Source organism: Macaca nemestrina, chromosome 2, assembly GCF_043159975.1.
Source record: "Macaca nemestrina isolate mMacNem1 chromosome 2, mMacNem.hap1, whole genome shotgun sequence".
Taxonomy (NCBI): domain Eukaryota; kingdom Metazoa; phylum Chordata; class Mammalia; order Primates; family Cercopithecidae; genus Macaca; species Macaca nemestrina.
In genome coordinates this window covers 169,637,362-169,655,022 of record NC_092126.1, presented here as the reverse complement: position 1 = coordinate 169,655,022, position 17,661 = coordinate 169,637,362, and the positions used below count along the sequence as shown (strand labels likewise).

At 42.3% G+C, this 17,661-nt stretch overlaps 1 protein-coding gene across 2 annotated transcripts in view; it reads right to left on the bottom strand.

The window, feature by feature from the left end:
• Positions 1–1,340: 1,340 nt before the first annotated feature.
• The window catches only part of LOC105470374 (dopamine receptor D3), a 51,842-nt gene continuing 35,521 nt past the window's right edge, over positions 1,341–17,661 (bottom strand). Inside the window, exons 5-8 of one of the 2 annotated variants that reach the window (XM_071092393.1) lie at positions 12,721–12,917; positions 10,782–10,859; positions 4,762–5,044; positions 1,402–2,674 (exon numbers count right to left, since the gene is read on the bottom strand). In XM_071092393.1, coding sequence (XP_070948494.1) covers positions 2,478–2,674; positions 4,762–5,044; positions 10,782–10,859; positions 12,721–12,917 — 755 coding nt within the window. In that variant the 3' untranslated portion in view covers positions 1,402–2,477. Of the gene's footprint in view, positions 2,675–4,761; positions 5,045–10,781; positions 10,860–12,720; positions 12,918–17,661 lie in introns of both variants that reach the window. The other variant, XM_011722278.2, reaches the window with a different exon arrangement.

The window sequence follows — 17,661 nt, the reverse complement described above, 5'->3', positions numbered from 1 at the left end:
AATCAATAAAAATAGCTTCTGTAGGTGAGAAGTTAAATGGTGAGCATTTTCAAGTTCCTTCTAAATGCAGTTTTGAATAACATTTACAAATTATTTCTGCTATACCTTTAATCTCAGTTGTTGGAGGGGTGACATTTAGGATCTGCACAAGGACTTTACAAAGAGTGTCCATGTGATGGCTTTGGATAGCCACCCCGCCTGTTGCCCTCAGTCCTGAGGTCCTCCGGCAGTCCAGATAAGTTCCTACCACACTTAAAGAGTAAATGGACGAATACAAAAGCAGGAAGTGAGCTCCTTGAGGGCAGGAGCTGTGTTATTCATTGTTGTATATCTAGAACCTGGGGAAGTGGCTGGCACTTTGCAGATACTACTTAGTGAGTCTCAGAGTCTGAGAGTACAGTCACACGTTGTTTAACTACAGGGATATGTTCTGAGAAATGCATCATTAGGTGGTCTCACTGTTGTGCAAACATCATATAGTGTACTTACACAAACCCAGATCATATGGCCTACTATGCAATTTAGGCTATATGGTGTAGTCTATTGCCTCTAGGCTATAAACCCAGACAGCATGTAACTGTACTGAATATTGTGGGCAATTGTAACCCAATGGGGAGTATTGGTATAACTTACGTAGAAAAGGTACAGTAAAAATATCATATAAAAGACAAAAAATGGTGCACCTATATAGGACTCTTACCATAAGTGGAGCTTGCAGACTGGAAGCTGAGTTCAGCTGTTAAGACTGGGTGAGTCAGTGCGTGAGTGGTGAGTGGATGGGAAGGCCTGAGATATTGCTGTATGCTACTATAGACTTTATCAACACTGTACATTCAGGCTACACTAAATTTATTTAAAAAGTTTTTCTTTCTTCAATAATAAATTAATCTTGGCTTACTGTCCCTTTTTTACCTTATAAACTTAAAAATTTTTTGACATTTTTGACTCTTTTGTAAAATACTTAGCTTAAAACACAATCACACTGGATAGCTGGACAAGAATATTTTCTTTCTTTATATACTTACTCTATATATTTTTTCTATTTTTAAAATTATTTTTTGCATTTCAAACTGCTTTTTTAAAAATTAAGACAATCACACACATTAGCCTAGGCCTAAACAGGGTCAGGATCATCAATATCACTGTCTCCCACCTCCACACCTTGTCCCATTAGAAGGTCTTGGAGGGTGATAACACACAGGGAGCTGTCATCTCCTATAACAATGCCTTCTTCTGAAATACCTCCCGAAGGGCCTGCCTGAGGGTGTTTTATGATTGCCTTTTTTAAAAATAAGTAGAAGTACACTCTAAAATAATGGTGAAAAGTTTAGTATAGTAAATACATAAACCAGTAACATAGTCATTTATTATCAATATTAAGTATTATGTACTGTACACAATTGTATACTTTTACATGACTGGCAGCATCATTTTGTTTACAACAGCATCACCACAAACATATAAATAATGCGTTGAGCTATGATGTTGCAACAGCTATGACATCATTAAGCAATAGAAATTCTTCAGCTCCATTATTATCTTATGAGACTACTGTTGTATATGTGGTCCACTGTTGCCCAAAATGTCATGATGTGGTCCACTATACTGGGTCCCTGTTAAGCAGAAATGGAGATGCCCTGGGTAGGAACATTTGGTAGTGTTGTGAAAAGCATATCTAAGGCATGTTCTGAACCATAAGGTTCAACAGTGAAACTACAATGGGATGTGTCATTCCATCTTCAGATAATATCCCCATCTTGAATAATTCTGGGAGTTGAGACTCTGAGATTTCCTCTAGAGAGTAAAGGAATGGAATCAAAATGCCTTCTTAGCTAAAGTTAAAATACAAGGGTAGCAGAGTTTGAAATGAAGCCCCTGTCCCAATGTGGGACAGTGTTTCTCTTGTGGTGAGAAATTCACCTCACCAAATGTAGCCCATCAAATCCTACAGAGAGGTAGAAGCACTGGCCTTGCCATTCATATTTCCAGATACAGTGAAAGAAAGAAATGACCAAGAGGAATGAGCCTATGAAAGTACAAGGTTAGCCTGACAGTTAATTAGAGGTTTGAAGGAAGACAGATTGGCTGTTCTAGAAGGTGGTTTACTGGCTGATTTCAAGGACCCCTGCAAGTTGAGAATGATGAGATCTGTTCATTTTTCCTTCAGTGTAATGAATCATGCCTCCGATGACAATTTTGTGTGAGTCATGTTTTATCAGCTTCTTTCTGAATGATTGCTTATCACTCGGGAGCTCCCCAATCATTTGAAGATTGTCAGAATGAAGTCAGATTTCAGCTGGGGAGGTAGAATGTTCTGTTTTGGAGGACACATTTGGTTATACCTGACAAGCAGGGACGTCCTGGCTCCAGGAATCTTCTTCCTATTGCATGCCGGAGGACACTGCACAGTCTTTCTGAGTGGGCCGACAGCCTGGCAGCTAGAAATGGGTACAAGGAGTGTTCCCTCCTCTGTTCCCTCAGCAAGACAGGATCTTGAGGAAGGCTTTCCGGAACTCGATATTGAAGGTGGTATAGATCACGGGGTTGAGGGCGCTATTCACATAGCCCAGCCATGTCGTGGCACTGTAAAGCTCTGGGGACACGTGGCATGTCTGGCAGTGGGTATTGAGAACATGGGTCAAGAAGAAAGGCAGCCAGCAGACAATGAAGGCCCCTAAGTTGCCAAAGAAGAGAGAAACTGGGTAAGGGATTTGCTTACTCCTTTTGTTATAACATGAGAATGACTCACGGTTGTCTACTTTATGCCAGCCACCAAGCTAGAAGTTTTGCATACCCACTTACTTTTTTTTATAACAACCCTAGGCTGGGTGCAGTAGCTCACTCTTGTAATCCTAGCACTTTGGGAGGCCGAGGCGGGTGGATCACCTGAGGTCAGGAGTACAAGACCAGTCTGGGCAACATGGTGAAACCCTGTCTCTACTAAAAATACAAAAATTAGCTTGGCGTGGTGGTGCGTGCCTGTAATCCCAGTTACTCGGGAGGCTGAGGCAGGAGAATCGCTTGAACCCAGGAGACAGAGGTTGTGGTGAGCCAAGATTGCGCCATTGCACCCCAGCTTGGGTGACAGAGTAAGACTCCATCTCAAAAAAAAAAAAAAAAAAAAAAAACCAAAAAAACAAAACAAAACAAAACAAAAACCCCAACCCTATGAAGTAGGTGTGATTAGCCAAATTTTTTTAGGTGAGAAAACTGCAAGCTAATGTTTTTGATTCACTTTGGCCTTTGTTACTAAATCAATTTTCTAGTTTAGTCTATAGGTAGTTCTTTACTAATCTTTTTCTTTTCTTTTTCAATTCAATTCAGACATTTATTTAATGTCTACCTATGCAAAACATGATCCTAGGCACTGATAGGTATGAAGACCTTCAAGATGTGACTGACATAGTTTCTGCTGTCGAGGAGATTACATCTAGGCGTTCTAGTAAACTCCCTGATACAGGAGAGGGTTGGGGTTTGTCAGTGACACTGAACAGGATGAATTGCCTTCACTAACTCTATAGCGTACCTGTGATTTATTCATTTTTAATTTCTTTATTTAAATAAAGTTCAGGCTGGGCACAGTGGCTCACACCTGTAATCCCAGCACTTTGGGAGGCCAACGTAGGTAGATCACCTGAGGTCAGGAGTTCAAGTCCCAGCCTGACCAACATGGCGAAACCCTGTGTTTACTAAAAATATAAAAATTAGCTGGGCGTGGTGGTGCATGCCTGTAATCCCAGCTACTTGGGAGGCTGAGGCAGGAGAATCACTTGAACCCGGGAGGCAGAGGTTGCAGTGAGCCAAGATCGTGCCATTGCACTCCAGCCTGGGTGACAGAGTAAGACTCTGTCTCAAATAAATAAATAAATACATTTCATATTTTATGACTCTAAAAATTACCCCTGATTCTGGTGGGATGTGGTGGCTCACGTCTATAATGCCAGTGCTTTGGGAGGCTGAGATGGGAGGATTGCTTGACGCCATGAGTTTGAGACCAGCCTGAGCGACGTAATGAGACCCTGTCACTACAAAAAACAAATAAAAATTTAAAAATTAGTTGGTCATGGGGGCATACGCCTGTAGTTCTAGCTACTCGGTGAGCTCGGGCAGGAGGATTACTTGAGCCCAGGAGTTCAAGGCTGCAGTGAGCTATGACTGTGCCACTGTACTCCAGCCTAGGCAACAGAGTCAGACCATGTCTCGAAAAACCAAAAACCAAAAAACCTTGATTGTATGCATTATGGAAAGCTTGGTAAATCAGATAAGTAGGAAAAAAGGAATAAGCACCCACCACTCAAAGACAATTACTTTGGATATCTTGGTGAATTTCTTTCCAGTCTTTTTTACTCTGTATTTAAAATAATCTAGATTTTATCATACCATATCACAGTAGTGTTTTGCATCCCTATTTTTATCACTTAATTTTTAAAATAACTAAGCATTTATCAAATATTCAATATGTACCAGTTTTATTGAATCATTATCTTATTTATTGTTTGATTTATGTGTTCTAGCTGCATACAATGGACAGCAAAACACAGCTCAGTTAAGTGGCTTGTTCAGCTTCATAAATTTTAGCCTAGGTCTTTTGAATTTCCACCAGAGTTAGCATTTATACACAAATACCTTTCAATTATATTGTGAACATTTGATAAACATTACTGTCATCAAATTTCTGTCAAATGTGGCTACCTTAGCATCTTCCACCAGCTCCACTTAACACAACCTAACCCAACCCAACTCAAGTCAACCCAAACTTACCAAGCACAATGGCCACCATCTGGGTTGCCTTCTTCTCCCGAAGTGGCACCCCCCGAGGTTGCAGGGGCCCCAGCTTCAGAGATGTTGATAATCTGCCATTGCTGAGTTTTCGAACCTCTAGGCTGAGCTTGGGTGCTATGGTGGGACTCAGGGAGTTCCGAGTCCTCTCCTCTCTTTTCAACTCTCCTCCTCTTTCTTGGAAGCCTGGTCCACCCAAGGCAGTGTCTTGGCAGATGCTGTAGTAACGCTTCAGCTCCAGATGTGCCCGGTCAGGAGAGAGGGTCTGCAGGTGCAACAAGAGGGAATCCTGACATTTCTAGGGGTATTGTTTATCTTCTGAATGTTCATGAAAGGGCCAGAGAATTCAAAGAAGGAAGTGGGGGAGCATAGTTGTGGGAAACCTACAAAGGGGACACCTGAGAGAGCGGTGGGACCATGAAAAGTTAAGGGAAATAAAATTTACTTTAGACTATACAACTAAAAAGCACCCACCATATCATCAGAGTGAACAGGCAACCTACAAAATGGGAGAAAATTTTTGCAATCTATCCATCTGACAAAGGTCTAATATCCAGAATCTACAAGAAACTTAAACAAATTTGCAAGAAAATAAACAACCTCATTAAAAAGTGGGCAAAGAATATGAACAGACACTTCTCAAATGAAGACATTTATGCAACCAATAAACATATGAATAAAAGCTCATCATCACTGGTCATTAGATAAATGCAAATCAAAACCACAATGAGATACCATCTCACGCCAATTAAAATGGTGATCATTAAAGAGTCTGGAAAACAACAGATGCTGGTGAGGATGAGGATAAATAGGCACGCTTTTACACTGTTGGTGGGAGTGTAAATTAGTTCAACCATTGTGGAAGACAGTGTGGCGATTCCTCACGGATCTAGAACCAGAAATACCATTTGACCTAGCAATCCCATTACTGGGTATATACCCAAAGGATTATAAATCATTCTACTGTAAAGACACATGCACACGTATGTTTATTGCAGCACTATTTACAGTAGCAAAGACTTGGAACCAACCCAAATGCCCATCAATGATAGACTGGATAAAGAAAATGTGGCACATGTACACCATAGAATACTATGCAGCCATAAAAAAGAATGAGTTCATGTCCTTTGCAGGAACGTGGATGAAGCTGGAAACCATCATCCTCAGCAAACTAACACAGGAACAGAAAAGCAACCACCACATATTCTCACTCATAAGTGGGAACTGAACAATGAGAACACATGGACACAGGGAGGGGAACATCACACACTGGGGCCTGTCAGGGGATGGGGGGCAAGGGGAGGGAGAGCATTAGGACAAATACCTAATGCATGCAGAGCTTAAAACCTAGATGATAGGTTGATAGGTTCAGCAAACCACAATGGCGCATGTATACCTATAAACAAACCTGCACGTTCAGCACACGTACCCCAGAACTTAAAGTTAAAAAAAAAAAGCAGCACCCACCACGTATAGAACATTTGATAATCACAACAGCCCCTTGAGCAGGGTAGCACAGAATTGTAGTCTGGCCTTTTTGAGTTAGAATGACCTGGTGATACAGAGAAACAGATTAAGTGACACTGCTATGACATAAGCCCCAAAATGTGGAGTGTGGGAAACTCCACAAGACAAATGACTCAGTTTCTTCAACAGATAAATTTTAACAACAACAATGACAATACTTAACAGTTGCAAAATATGTGCCTTATTTGAATTGTGATTCAAACAAACCAACTGTAAAATAATTTACAAGATAATTGGGGAAATTTGAACATCAATTGGACATTTAGTGATATTAGAAAACTATTATTAATTTTTTAATGTAATGTGGTATTATGGTTGTGTGTCTTATAAAACAGTCTGTATTCTTTTTTAGTAGAGATGGGTTTCTCTATGTTGGTCAGGCTGGTTGTAAACTCCTAACCTCAGGTGATCCGCCTGCCTTGGCCTCCCAAAGTCTTGGGATTACAGGCGTGAGCCACTGCACCCGGCCAATGGTCTGAATTCTTTAGAGGATCTTGCAGAAATATTTTGGTTTGAAATAACATGGTGTTTAGGATTTGCTTCATAGCAATCCAGTGGGGATGTGTGAACATAGGTGGGATTGTAGATGAAATAAGATTGGCCACGAGTTGATCACTACTAAGGCTGCCTGATGGCTACTGGGGGTTTGTTATATTTGTCTTTCTACTTTTTTATTTTTGAAAACTTCCATTACAGAAAGTTAAAAAAAGAAAGCCCAGGATTTTCTTCTCAGCTTTCTTACTTAGTAGATGTATCTTTAGGCAAGTTAATTTAATATCTCTGAGCTTCATTTGTAAAACAGAAAAGAAATAGGGAAAAATGGGTTTTGGATGAGTAGCCTCCGAGAATGGAAAACTGAAGTATGTTAATTTTTCTGGTATGGACGGGGAGATGTGTGTGTGCCCAACTTGAACTTCTTTTCATGTTTGAAGAATCAAACTCTTGTGTCAGTCTTGAACAGGAGGCAGAACTCAACTCCTCAACTCCCCTTACTGATGCCGTAAAAGCCAGATATTCACTTCACACCTCCATCCCCACACAGCTAGAACTCAGGCACGTGCACCAAGCCCAGTCAACTGCAGATTCACAGCTGAGACTTTGAACTGGAACTTGTAAAGCAGGGAGACTTCAGAACTCCTCCAGTAGTGGTGACATTCAATGTCCAGTGTCCTAGGTCTTCTAACCAGATAATTTCTTAGGCATGAAAAGCATCTTTCTGAAGCTCTTCTTCAGCCTTCTCATTGAGCCTGTGAGCCGCCTGACAGCTCTCCAGTAAATCTGTTTTCTACATAAGTTAGTCAGTGTCAGCAACCAAAACCCCTCACTTTGGTTTCCTTAGTTCAAGGAAGCAGTTTTCTAGATACACAGAGCTGGCACATTGTACATACTCAGAATGAATGAATGAATGCAAGGGGTCTTCAAGATGATTTAGTGTTATTTATTTATTATTTTTAGTAGAGATTAGTTCTTGCTATGTTGGCCAGGCCGGTCTCAAATTCCTGGGCTTAAGTGATCCTCCTGTCTTGGCCTTCAAAAGTGTTGGGATTACAGGTGTGAGCTACCATACCCAGCCAATTTAGGTTTTTAAAATATTAATTAATTAATTAATTAATTTATTTATTTACTGAGACAAAGTCTCACTCTGTCACCCAGGCTGGAGTGCAGTGGCATGATCTCGGCTCATTGCAACCTCTGCCTCCCAGCTTCAAGTGATTTTCCTGCCTCAGCCTCCTTAGTAACTGGGATTACAGGTACCCGCCACCACACCTGGCTAATTTTTGTATTTTTAGTAGAGATGGGTTTTCACTATTTTGGCCAGGCTAGTCTTGAACTCCTGACCCCAAGTGATCTACCCGCCTCAGCCTCCCAAAGTGCTTGGATTACAAGCATGAGCCACCATGCCTGGCCTAGAGTTTTTTTTAAAAATTGTACTCCACAGAGGTATTCTTAGGAATTCTAGAATAATACACATTTTTTTTGAAGATTTAAAAAATTCGTATATAATAATTTTACATATTTATGGGGTAAATGCAATATTTTGATACATGCATACAATGTGTAATGATCAAATCAGGCTAGTCATGGCTTCAAACAATTATCATTTCTTTGTGTTAGGAGCATTTCAAATCTTTTCTTCTAGGTGTTCTGAAATATACAAAAACTGCTGTTAAGCATAGTCACCCTACTGTGCTATTAGACACTAGAATTTGTTCCTTCTATTTAATTGTATGTTTATACCCATGAATCCACCTCTCTTCCTTGCCCCTTCCCCCCATCTCCTTCCTAGCCTCTGGTAACCATGAATCTACTCTCTATTTTCATGATAACCACTTTTTTTTTTAGCTCCCATAGGTGATTGAGAACATGTGATATTTGTCTTTCTATGTCTGGCTTATTTCACTTAACATTACCTCAAGTTAAGAGAATATGTATTTAAAATTTTTTGGTTTTATTTTGATGGCATTTTCTAATAATTAAAATAAGCATATCTCATTTTATCTGAATGCCTATTTACAATTGAGATTATGGTGTGTTTTTTTTGGTGTTGTTTTGTTTTTTGTGTTTTTTTTTGTTTTGTTTTTGAGATGGAGTCTCCCTCTGTCGCCCAGGCTGGAGTGTAGTGGTGCAATCTCAGCTCACTGCGACCTCTGCTTCCCGGGTTCGAGTGATTCTTGTGCCTCAGCCTCCTGAGTAGCTGGGATTATAGGTGCATGCCACTACGCCCGGCTAATTTTTGTATTTTTTTAAGTAGAGTCGGGGTTTCGCCATGTTGGTCAGGCTGGTCTCAAACTCCTGACCTTGTGATGTGCCCGCCTCGGCCTCCCAAAGTGCTGGGATTACAGGCATGAGCCACCATGCCCGGCCCCAAGATTATGTTTATAATTAAACTGGCACCTACTGATCTTCTGAAAGTGACAATATTTGACTTCTAACGCATTATTTCTAAAACTAGGGGATGGGAAACAAATTCTTGGGATTGCCTAAGAAATCCCATATTTAGCTGGGTGTAGTGGATGAGATGAGAGGATTACTTGAGCCCAAGAGTTCAAGGCTGCAGTGAGCTGTGATCACACCACTGCACTCCAGCCTGGGGAACAGAGTGAGACTCTGTCTCAAAAAACAAACAAAAAAAAAACAAAAAAAACTCAGATTTGAAAACATTGATCTAGTATACCCTGTTTCCATTTTACAGATATGGAAATTCAGTCCTATAGTAGGAAAATGATTCTTCCAAGATTATATATTGGTGAGTGTATTTTTCAGCTCTGTGCAAAACCTGTTCACTACTTCCATGACTGACATGAGGAAACACTGGATTTCTCTGGGTCTGGCTGGCAGAGCCCTCCACTCCCAGATGGCAGGACAGAACCTAATTCTCCACACTCTTGGAAATGCCAGCCTCTTGGCTGTCCCATCTCTCGTTTGTATTCAATATTTTTCCTCCTTTTGGCCTTGAAGCCTCCTCAGACCTTGGATCAGCCATAGGCAACTTTGAGCTGCATAGCTATTATCATTTAAAATTATTATCTCCAATTACTATACCAGGCCTGTGTAAAAAGTCATTAACTATACTGAGATTGAACAAAGCTCAGACCTTAATTATTACAAATTTTTGAAGTTTTATTTCTAATGTGGAATTCAGAGAGAGGAATACTGTTCTTATATCTAACACCTCCAGATTCCATTCTGCACTCTGCTAGCTGGGCGAGGCAGGCCTGGCTTGAATTGCAAGAACAAGACTAATGGTGACCATGAAATTGTCTTCATTTTTCCCACATTCAGTAGTAAATATGGCACTTGGAATTTTCCTTTCTCTGCCTGGTTTTTGCTCTGCCCATGTGTGTTCCCTTGACGTCTGTTTCCTCTAATGCAGGTGGCCTTGGATGGCATTGCCACACTCTGTGCAAGAGTCATTGGCTCCAGTCACTAAGGTCAAGCCCAATAGTCATATGCTTTCTGAATTATCATCTGATGAATTCTATTCTGCAGCTTAAATTAGGAGGCATTTCAGATCTTGTCTTATAGATATATGTGTGGGAATCAGGGCAAGGTTTCATTCTGGGGTGAGAGTAGAATCAAGATAAGCCAGTATTGTGGCAAAAGGTCTCTTATTCTTTCTCTACGATCAAAGACATGGCCCAGGCCGGGCGCGGTGGCTCACGCCTGTAATCCCAGCACTTTGGGAGGCCGAGGCGGGCGGATCACAAGGTCAGGAGATCGAGACCACCGTGAAACCCCGTCTCTACTAAAAATACAAAAAATTAGCCGGGCGCGGTTGTGGGCGCCTGTAGTCCCAGCTACTCGGGAGGCTGAGGCAGGAGAATGGCGTGAACCCGGGAGGCGGAGCTTGCAGTGAGCCGAGATCGCGCCACTGCACTCCAGCCTGGGCTGGGCGACAGAGCGAGACTCCGTCTCAAAAAAAAAAAAAAAAAAAAAAAAAAAAACAAAAAAAAACAAAGACATGGCCCACTTACCATTTTTCCTGTGGCGTCTGATGGAAATCGGGCCCTTACTGAAAACTGCCGAATGGGGTGCAGCTGCAGACAAGAAGACTAGGGGTGGAGGGTTGAAGGAGGAACAGTCAGTTGTGGGTCTAGCCATGTTATAGGTAGCCATGTGACATAATAATATTTTGAATGCAATACTTTCATATCCTCAGCCTTGGGTCTTGATCTTCTCTTTCATGGGGATTAATAGTCTTGTTTCACTCAAGCCTTGGGACTTCAACTTAAGAGTCTGGCCTTCATTCATACTTTTGACATCATCAAAGACCTTAAGAGGTCATCAAAGATAATCTAGGTCATCAGGCCGGGCGCTTACGCCTGTAATCCTAGCACTTGGAGAGGTTGAGGTGGGCAGATCATTTGAGGCCAGGTGTTAGAGACCAGCCTAGCCAACATGGCAAAACCCTGTCTCTACTAAAAATATAAAAATTAGCCAGATGTGTTGGTGGGCACCTGTAATCCCAGCTACTCAGGAGACAGAGGCACGAGAATGTCTTGAACCCAGTAGGCACAGGCTGCGGTGAGCTGACATCATGCCACTGCACTCTAGTTGGGGTGACAGAGCGAGACTCTGTCTCAAAAAAAAAAAAAAAAAAAAAAAAGATTATCTAGGTCATCAAAGATTAATCTAGACATCCAAATCGGATCTGCCTTCAAGATCAAACTCAATTCTTACTCTGTCTATGGAGTCCTTTCCTGAGTGTATTAATCTATTTTCATGCTGCTAATAAAGACATATCTGAGACTGGGTAGTTTATAAAGAAAAATAAGTTTAATGGATTCACAGTTCCATGTGGCTGGGGAGGCCTCACAATCATAGTGGAAGGTGAAAGGCATGTCTTACATGGCAGTAGACGAGAAAATTTGTGCAGGGAAACTCCTCCTCATAAAACCATCAGATCTCGTGAGACTTATTCACTATCATGAGAACAGTAGCGGAAAGACCCACCCCCATCATTCAATTACCTCCCACTGGGTCCCTCCCATGACACGTGAGAATTGTGGGAGCTACAATTTGAGATGAGATTTGGGTGGGGACATAGCCAAACCATATACTAAGCATATTGGTTTTTCTCTTCTATAGCCTCCAGAGCACTTCATAATTGAGTGCTTAATTGTCTTCACCTCACATTTGGCAAACATCCTATTCAGCTCTGGGCTCTTTATTAACTTTGAATGGAGGGGTGCTTTATTTGCTTGTCTAGATTCTAAGCTCCATGAAGGCAGAGGCTGTTTAATGTTACCACTGTCCCTTCCCTAGTAGATTTCAAGTGATCGGTATATATCCATTCATGCTTCAAGTACATCGTGGGAAAGCTACTAAGTGCCAGGCAATGGGGTAAGGAGAAATTAAAGCCCTAGAAATTGGAAAGTCATCGCAGAGGCAATGATATTTCTTTTCAGAGCCTAGAAAGAGCCAGTAAAATGCTTTATCAGCACCATATCCCACCGGCTTGTCGGTTCCTTGACACAGGGACAGTTCCAGTAAGGAAAAAAGGTTTTGATGGACCCCAATGATCCTTGGGATGAGTGTTTTAGACAAAAAGTCAGTTCTGGGAACCCACCAGCAGTGCAAGGTACAACTGCTGCACTTAAACTTCAAAACCTGTGGGACATCTGAACTGCTGCCCATTTGGGGAAAATGAAAGACTTTGAAGGGAAGCAGAACAAGCCCAGGAGCTATCCAATCACTTTGCCAGGTAAGGTAGGCTCTAGAGACAACTATCAGTGTTTTCTTGAGATTGGATTTCCTACCTTCAAAGCACAGCCAATATTAGCAGATTACAAAGTGGGTGTCAGATTTGTGTCTCCAATGTAGCTAAACGGCAAAATCGTGCACTGCTGGACACAGGCTGGGAAGTCAGGAGATTGTGTGTTGTCTTCCCTCTACCCACTCCAGGGTGCTTACTTGTTGAGGGAAGCCAGGCCTGACACTGTTGCACTGACTGTTCTGTCGAGTGAGGATCCTTTTCCGTCTCCTTTGTTTTAACACCACATAGATTCTGGCATAGACAAGGACGGTCACTCCAAAGGGCAAGTAGAAGGACACCACTGAAGAGTAGATGACAAAATCAGGATTGGAGATGGAGCAGACAGTGGGGTCCCCTGTGGATGAGAAGGGGGAAGGTAAAGCAGTTAGCAAGTATCAGAACTCAGTAGGGAGGGTAAAACACGGCCCCATGTCACACATGGTGCCCGCACCTTCTGCTGCACAGCAGGTGGGGAGGATGCAGTCTCAGATATGTATACTGTCAGGTCAGTGAGGGTAGAAGGTCTAATTCATCTTTGAGTTTCTCATAGTTTACTTAAAAAGAAAATTTACCAACAATCATGTTCCAGATACTGGGGCTACAAAGATGAATGAGACACCATGTCTGCTCTCAAGGGAGCAAACAGTCTAGATAGATGATCCCTTTCATAGGATGTCACAAGTGTCACACAGAGACATGCAGCCTGGGAGGCTGGGGAGAGCATTACAGGGCAACAGGGCAGAGGCTCCCAGGAGGGATGCAGCCCCAAGAAAAGGGCCTGCTGTTGTGGAGGCATTCGAGAATTGTTGGAATGCAATGAAAGGAAGAAGCCTTATTTGCTGAGAATGCCAGTTCTCCAATTTTGAATCTGGGATGGAGGGCAGGTGGTAGCTGAATACAAGACAGAGATTTGATTTTTCAGGGAATCCCAGCACTTGTTAGAGATGGGGTGGGGAAAAGGCAGGTAATGATATTGTGACATGGAGAATGTGCATTTAGAAAGATCTTTGTCCCTGCTTTATGTCCTGAAATGTTCCTGCCATTTCTCCTTGGGAGGTCCCTGTAGCTTTGCCTTCTTCATAGCAGATACTGAGATTCCTCCAAGGCCCAAGATGGGCCTGAAACGTGCCCCATCTTGAAAAAGAAAAGAAAAGCAAACTAATATCTGTCAGGCAATGAGCCAAGAGCTTTGTACACCTTATCCTACCTAATAATTATGGCAATATTATATGAGGCAGGTGCCATTACCGTCTCTCTTCTCAGATGAGCAGACTAAAACTCAGAGAGGTTCAGTAAGTAGCCCAAGGTTGCACTTGTCAAATATGTTCCTGCAGCCAGTTTTATGCCCAAGCCAATGTTCTTTCTGTAGTTTTAACTCCCCATCCCCCTTTACTGTTGTGAAATGGAACATCTGTGCTTCATCCAGCACTGTCAGCACAACTGTTGGTATACCCAGCCAGTCTTCATAACGGGTTGGGGATTCTCCAACCCCAAAGTTGGCCTTGGAAGATGAAGCCTTAGGTGTGGGCTGGTGGGGAGAGGGCAGTGGCCATGTAGGCTTCTTATTCTGCTTCTTGGTTTTCTGAGGTAGGTGGAAGTCAGAGAACCCTAAGTGTGAGATTCAGGTCTGCTATTTATTAACTGTGTGATCTTGGACGCGTTTCTTTTATTTATTTATTTATTTATTTATTTATTTATTTATTTAGATGGAATTTCGCTCTTGTTGCCCGGGCTGGAATGCAGTGGCTCGATCTCAGCTCACCGCAACCTCCACCTCCCAGGTTCAAGCGATTCTCCTGCCTCAGCCTCCTGAGTAGCTAGGATTACAGGCATGGGCCACCATGCCCAGCTAATTTTTTTTGTATTTTTAGAAGAGACAGGGTTTTTCCATGTTGGTCAGGCTAGTCTTAAATTCCCAACCTCAGGTGATCCACCCGCCTTGGCCTCCCAAAGTGCTGGGATTACAGGCGTGAGCCACCGCGCCCAGCCGACACGTTTCTCAAATATGCAAAGCTTCAGTTTTATTATCTGTAAAAAAAAAAGAAAAAAAAAAAAAAAAAAGATAGAAATATTTTATAGTAGTTGTGAGAATTAATGAGAATAAATGATAGCTATTATTTATATCTATTCATTATTTCTCTCCCTGAGCTTTTTGAACTGAAAGGGAAGGTATCATCTGGAATGGAAATTTGGAGACAGACTTACAGGAAACAATGTTTGTGGGAGAAGGAAGGGAATAAAAGCTAAGAACTAAAATGAAAAGAGTGTGCTCAGTGATGCATTTTAATGACAACTTTGCCACTAGAATCTTTTACAAGCTACTCCTAAATTCTCTGGTTCTCTGAAGAGGAGGTAAAATTCAGGTGAATTTCATGTTGTTTCACCAACACCTGTGTCATCATCCTTTAGAAAATGGCTCACAGGGGCCAGGCACGGTGGCTCACGCCTGTAATCCCAGGGCACTTTGAGAGGCCGACGAGGGTGGATCACAAGGTCAGGAGTTCAAGACCAGCCTGACCAACATGGTGAAACCTCGTCTCTACTAAAAATACAAAAATTAGCCGGGCGTGGTAGTGCGAGCCTGTAATCCCAGCTACTCAGGAGGCTGAGGCAGGAGAATCACTTTAACCCGGGAGGTGGAAGTTGCAGTGAGCCGAGATTACGCCACTGCACTCCAGCCTGGATGACAGAGCGAGACCCTGTCTCAGAAAAAAAAAAAAAAGAAAGAAAAAAGAAAAAAAGAAAAAGAAAATGGCTCATAGGCTCTGCGTAGTTCACCAAATTGGCATCTCCTGGTATTCAGGGGTGATGGAGTTGGCAAGAGGGATGGGGTGGCAGCGCATGGTCTTTCAGAATCTCTAGGGAGCCATGTCGGTGGTGATTCGCCCCTTCTCTGAAGTCAGCTTTTCTGTTGTCAGCATCTGACAACAGACTATTCTACTATTCTTTTAACTTTTTGTGTAACTAAGCTCCCCCTCCCCCAACCTAGCTCCAGTGCCCTGAAAACTAGGTGAGATGTTCTATTGATGAATTCAGATAAATGGCACTCCTCCATTTCCTTCTTTCAAAGGTGGTTTTAAATCCTGCCTATCATGAGGAGGCGTTTCACATGTCTCACGTGTGAGAAGAGGCCAGCGGGGTGGCACTGCCCATCTTGTTGCCATCTTTGGTGTCCTGGATATTCCCTGTTGGTCCCTCTACCTAACTTTCTACCTTTTCCTACCCACTCTGGGTTCTGGGAGGCTGACCTCTAAATTTTATGTATGAGCTATCTCTTCTAAAAAGTCAGGGTCAGAAGGGGGTATGATATGCTTCTATTTGTGTAAAAATGAATACACATACACATATATAAACATATACGTGTACGGACATGCACACTGTTGCAAGCATTATCTTGCAAGAATATTGTTTGTTTCTAGGGAGGGAGATGGCAGAATTTAGTAATATGGGGTAGAAGGGAGACCTACATATAAGTATGTATATATCTCATGACACCTTATGAATGTTTTATGTGCAAACATTTATTTCTCCATTAAAAATATTGAAAGAGAGAGTTGAGAGGGCAGATAGCTATTTCAGGGTCCCTAGTCAACGAAGGCTCTCACATATAATCACAGAACCTGCATTACCATCCCTTCCTTCCTCCCCTGTCTAAGCAAACTGCTTCCCTTCCTTATATCAAGCATTGCAGCCTCTTCCAGAATGTCCCCACTGCAGGCAGAGTGACACTGGAGGTGGGTGGCCAATGAGTAGGGCCTGCCCCAGCCCCCAGCAGGCCTGGCCCTGGGTGTGTGTGTGTCCTGTTGGCAGGGCACAGTGATGCGCCACACAGCAGCAGTTCTGAAATCTTCTCTGCTGTGTACCAAAGAGGTGAGGAAGGCAGTAAGGCCCCCCAGAAGCTGGCTTCCCCAGGAGATGAGGTGCCTTGCTTTGATGATTTAACGGCAAGAATGTTGTTTTGTTAGCACAATAGTTATTGAGCAAATGCATAAACAGTAAATAAATGAGCAAAATGTACAGATGAGCATTTTATGTAAACACATGAGCAGTCACTGACCAGAGGATAATGGAGAAGGCCTGTCCCGGGGGAGGGGAGGTTACTGCTCCTCTGAGATTAGAGATGCTTATCTCAACTAATCTCAACATTTCAGGAAGAAAGGATGATGATGAAGAGTCATCTATTTACTCATTCAACAAATTTTATGGAGCACCTACTATGTTTAAAGCACTGTGCTGGATGAAAAAGGCAAAGGCGTCTATGAGGCTTTTGCGGGCTGTCTTGGGAAACTGAGCCCCATCATGATGTGAACAGCTTGGCTCAGAGCAGGTTTACTTGAAAGATTCATGAACTTCAAACTAATTGACAGATTTGACCCCAACTTGATTCCAAAGACATGTGATGCCAATGAATCTGAGTTTAGGATGAGCCTATTATTCTTTTAACTTTGTGCTTCTACTATTCTTTTAACTTTTTGTGCAACTAAGCTCCCCCTCCCCCAACCTAGCTCCAGTGCTCTGAAAACTAGGTGAGATGTTCTACTGATGAAATCAAATAAATGGCACCCCTCCATTTCCTTCTTTCAAAGGAAAATCAAGCCAGCTGATACAATTTTCTTAACTTTAAGTTTCTCCTCCTTTAAAGGGTTCTTAAACCCTTATCATCAGCTTATTCACTCTTTGCTTATTCATTCTAGTTTTTAAAAATAACACAATAGCTTTCTGATTTAGCAGGAATTTAAATACTAGTTATTTTTCTTATCTATGCAATGAAAGGGTTGGGCTGCTCATTCAGGGATCTTCAGAGTTTCCTTTAGCACCAGCACACCATGCCCTGCCGTGTCAGGGTCTGTTGATGATGTGAAAATTGCCTAGACTGCTGGGCCTCTGCTGGGAGTTAAGGCAACCCTGGCCAGCCAGGCCCCCGCCTCGGAACTCTCTCAGCCAAACCCTGCCTCATGTTGACCTTTTATCTGAGAACAGGAGCAACTCCAAGTTGGAAGAGACTGAAGTTCAACTTTTCTGTATCTTATGTTCTCTGATAATTCACAATTGCATGTGGCAGCCCTTGGCACTAAAAAGAAGAGCTCTGTCAAAAAGTT